The sequence below is a fragment of the Poecilia formosa genome, unplaced genomic scaffold, assembly GCF_000485575.1.
Source record: "Poecilia formosa unplaced genomic scaffold, Poecilia_formosa-5.1.2 Scaffold629, whole genome shotgun sequence".
NCBI lineage: Eukaryota > Metazoa > Chordata > Actinopteri > Cyprinodontiformes > Poeciliidae > Poecilia > Poecilia formosa.
The window spans coordinates 179,840-182,260 of NW_006800568.1; the positions used below are offsets into that span (position 1 = coordinate 179,840).

Sequence of the window (2,421 nt, forward strand, 5' to 3'; positions counted from 1 at the left end):
AGGCCCATGTTTGCCGGACTTTCATTGGCTGGGCAGTTGATTGAGAGGGGGGGGACAACAGTATATAAGAGGGAGAAAGCTCGAAGATGTCATGTTTTGTCTTGTCTGTGAGCCGTGCTGTGCTTAAGGAGACCGAATAAACCACCTTTGTTTGTGCTGCAACCAAGTTTGAGGAGTTTTTTTTTCTTCCACACCACACCTCTCAGTGTAACAGTGGTGTCAGGAGTGGGATGGTTTACGCCTGTGAATGAAGGAAGACGACAGGCTAAATGAGAGGAGGAGGACGTGGAAGAACTCGTGGGACAAAGAAAAGCCCCCTTTCTGAAATGGAAGAAGGACAAAGCGGAGGACCAGCAGAGCCGGATTCACTACCTGAAGGAGCCATGGCTAGTGAAGACATTTTTGAACCAGTTGTGCGGCCTAAGCAGACCACAGTTGGTGCTGTGAGTAAAGAACATTCTGAAGCTGACATCTTTGATGAAATAAGAGAATTTATGCGACGTTCTAAACGAACAGAAGCAATACTGTTTGATCAGATCAAACAGTTGCACAGTAACATGCCAAAACTGCGAAGTGATGTTTATGCTGAACATGAGCTGTCTATCGAGACTGGCATTTCTACAGAAGCAGCTTTCCCAAAGCGAGAGACTAGGACACTGTCTCAGCTGTCCGCAACAGAGGAAGTCCAAGGAGCCTCTAATTACCAAGCTGAACCTCATTCTCCATCTCAGCCCCAGCGGCATATAGCACAAGGAGCTCCAGCACAAAGAGTGGAACCAACCCGTGGAGGTGATCCGAGAATACATGACTTTAAGGAAGGTGAGGATCCTGAAAGTTTTTTCATAAGTTTTGAACGCATTGCTAAAACATGGGGATGGCAACCAGCTGAATGGGCTGCTAGAGTGGTCACATTATTGACTGGAAAAGCCCTTGAGGCATATGCTGGAATGGATGAGGACCAGTCTGACTCTTATGACGCTATTAAAGCTGCTGTGTTGACTAAGTTTAATGTAACAGAAGAGACCTACAGATACCGGTTTCGAAGCATCAGTGTTCCAGTGGGAGAGAGTGTACGTGAAACCTACGGTCGGATAAAGGGACTCTACAAGCAATGGATGCGGCCTGACAGTCAGAGTAAAGAAGAGATTGGGGAAACAATCATTTTGGAGCAGTATCTTCGTGTGCTTCAACCAGACGTCCGCACATGGGTGAAGGAGAACAATCCAAAGACTGGAGAAGAAGCGGCAGACCTGGCTGAACGTTACCTGGCTGCTCATAGAGAACCTTTTAAGTCAAGAGAGACTGAGAGACCAAGGTCTATGGAGGTAAAACCCCCAGGTGCAACTAATGTTGACAATTTGGACAAGAGGGGTGGTAAGAAGTATACAGTCTGGACTAAAGTATGGTCTCATTTGTTACTATTGTCAGCAGCCTGGTCACAAAGCTTCTTTATGTCCATTAAGAAAAAGTAAGTCAGTAGAGTTATGTGTCGTACCTTCCAAAGAACATAATTATGAACTTTCTGAGGACATGATTCCACATAAACATGTAGTTGATGTGGTGATAAATGGCAAAGCTGTAAAAGCTCTTGCAGACACGGGTAGCTCACAAACTCTGGTGAAATCATCTTTGTTGAGTAATGTACTGCCTAACTTTAACAAACCGGTAAACATTACTTGTGTTCATGGATGTCAGAAAGAGTATCCAACTGCTGATCTCACTATTAATGTTGAAGGACAAGCTTTTATGTTGACTGTTGGAGTTTTGAATCAGCTAGCATATGATGTTATCCTAGGAGAAGATTTACCAATCCTAGACAGTTTGGTTCAAGAAAACTCGGTGGCTTATTCCTGTGATGTTGCCACACGTTCCATGAAAAAGGGTTTAGAACCTCTGCCAGATGTAGATGATGATCTATATGAAGGAGGAAATAAAATCAGGAAATCAAAACGACAGCGTAGACAGGAGAAAAATAAGAACAAAAGCAGGTCAAAACACCCTGAACCTGCATTGCCATTAACTCCATGTATTGATTTCCAGTGGAAAATTCCTAACAACTTTAAAGAGAGACAAGAAAACGATCCATCTTTGAAACCTCTCTTTAATAAAGCACATAAAGATGGTGGAAAAGAGAGTGCTGCTGAGTTTAAAAGTTTAGCAAGAGAGCCTTTCATTATAAGGGATAATCTTTTGTATCTAGCAGACATTGATGAACCCAGACTTGTTGTGCCAAAAGAATACCGTTCAGTAATTCTGCATTTGGGTCACACTATACCATGGTCAGGGCACTTAGGACAGGCAAAAACTTATAATCGTATTGCCCAACGTTTTTATTGGCCAGGATTATATAAAGATGTAGTTGAATACTGCAAAACATGTCATGACTGTCAGTTGGTGGCCCCTACTAAAGTTTCAGACCGT

At 43.2% G+C, this 2,421-nt stretch overlaps 2 protein-coding genes across 2 annotated transcripts in view; both read left to right on the top strand.

Moving 5' to 3' along the window:
• LOC107834453 (myosin-2-like) overlaps nt 1-2,421 on the top strand; it is a 38,011-nt gene that overhangs the window by 16,753 nt on the left and 18,837 nt on the right. The gene's annotated exons all lie outside the window — the stretch shown is intronic.
• On the top strand, nt 41-2,205 carry LOC107834454 (uncharacterized). Its single transcript, XM_016665882.1, has one exon. The coding sequence runs from the start codon at nt 270-272 to the stop codon at nt 1,470-1,472; it is 1,203 nt and encodes a 400-aa protein (XP_016521368.1). The 5' UTR covers nt 41-269; the 3' UTR covers nt 1,473-2,205.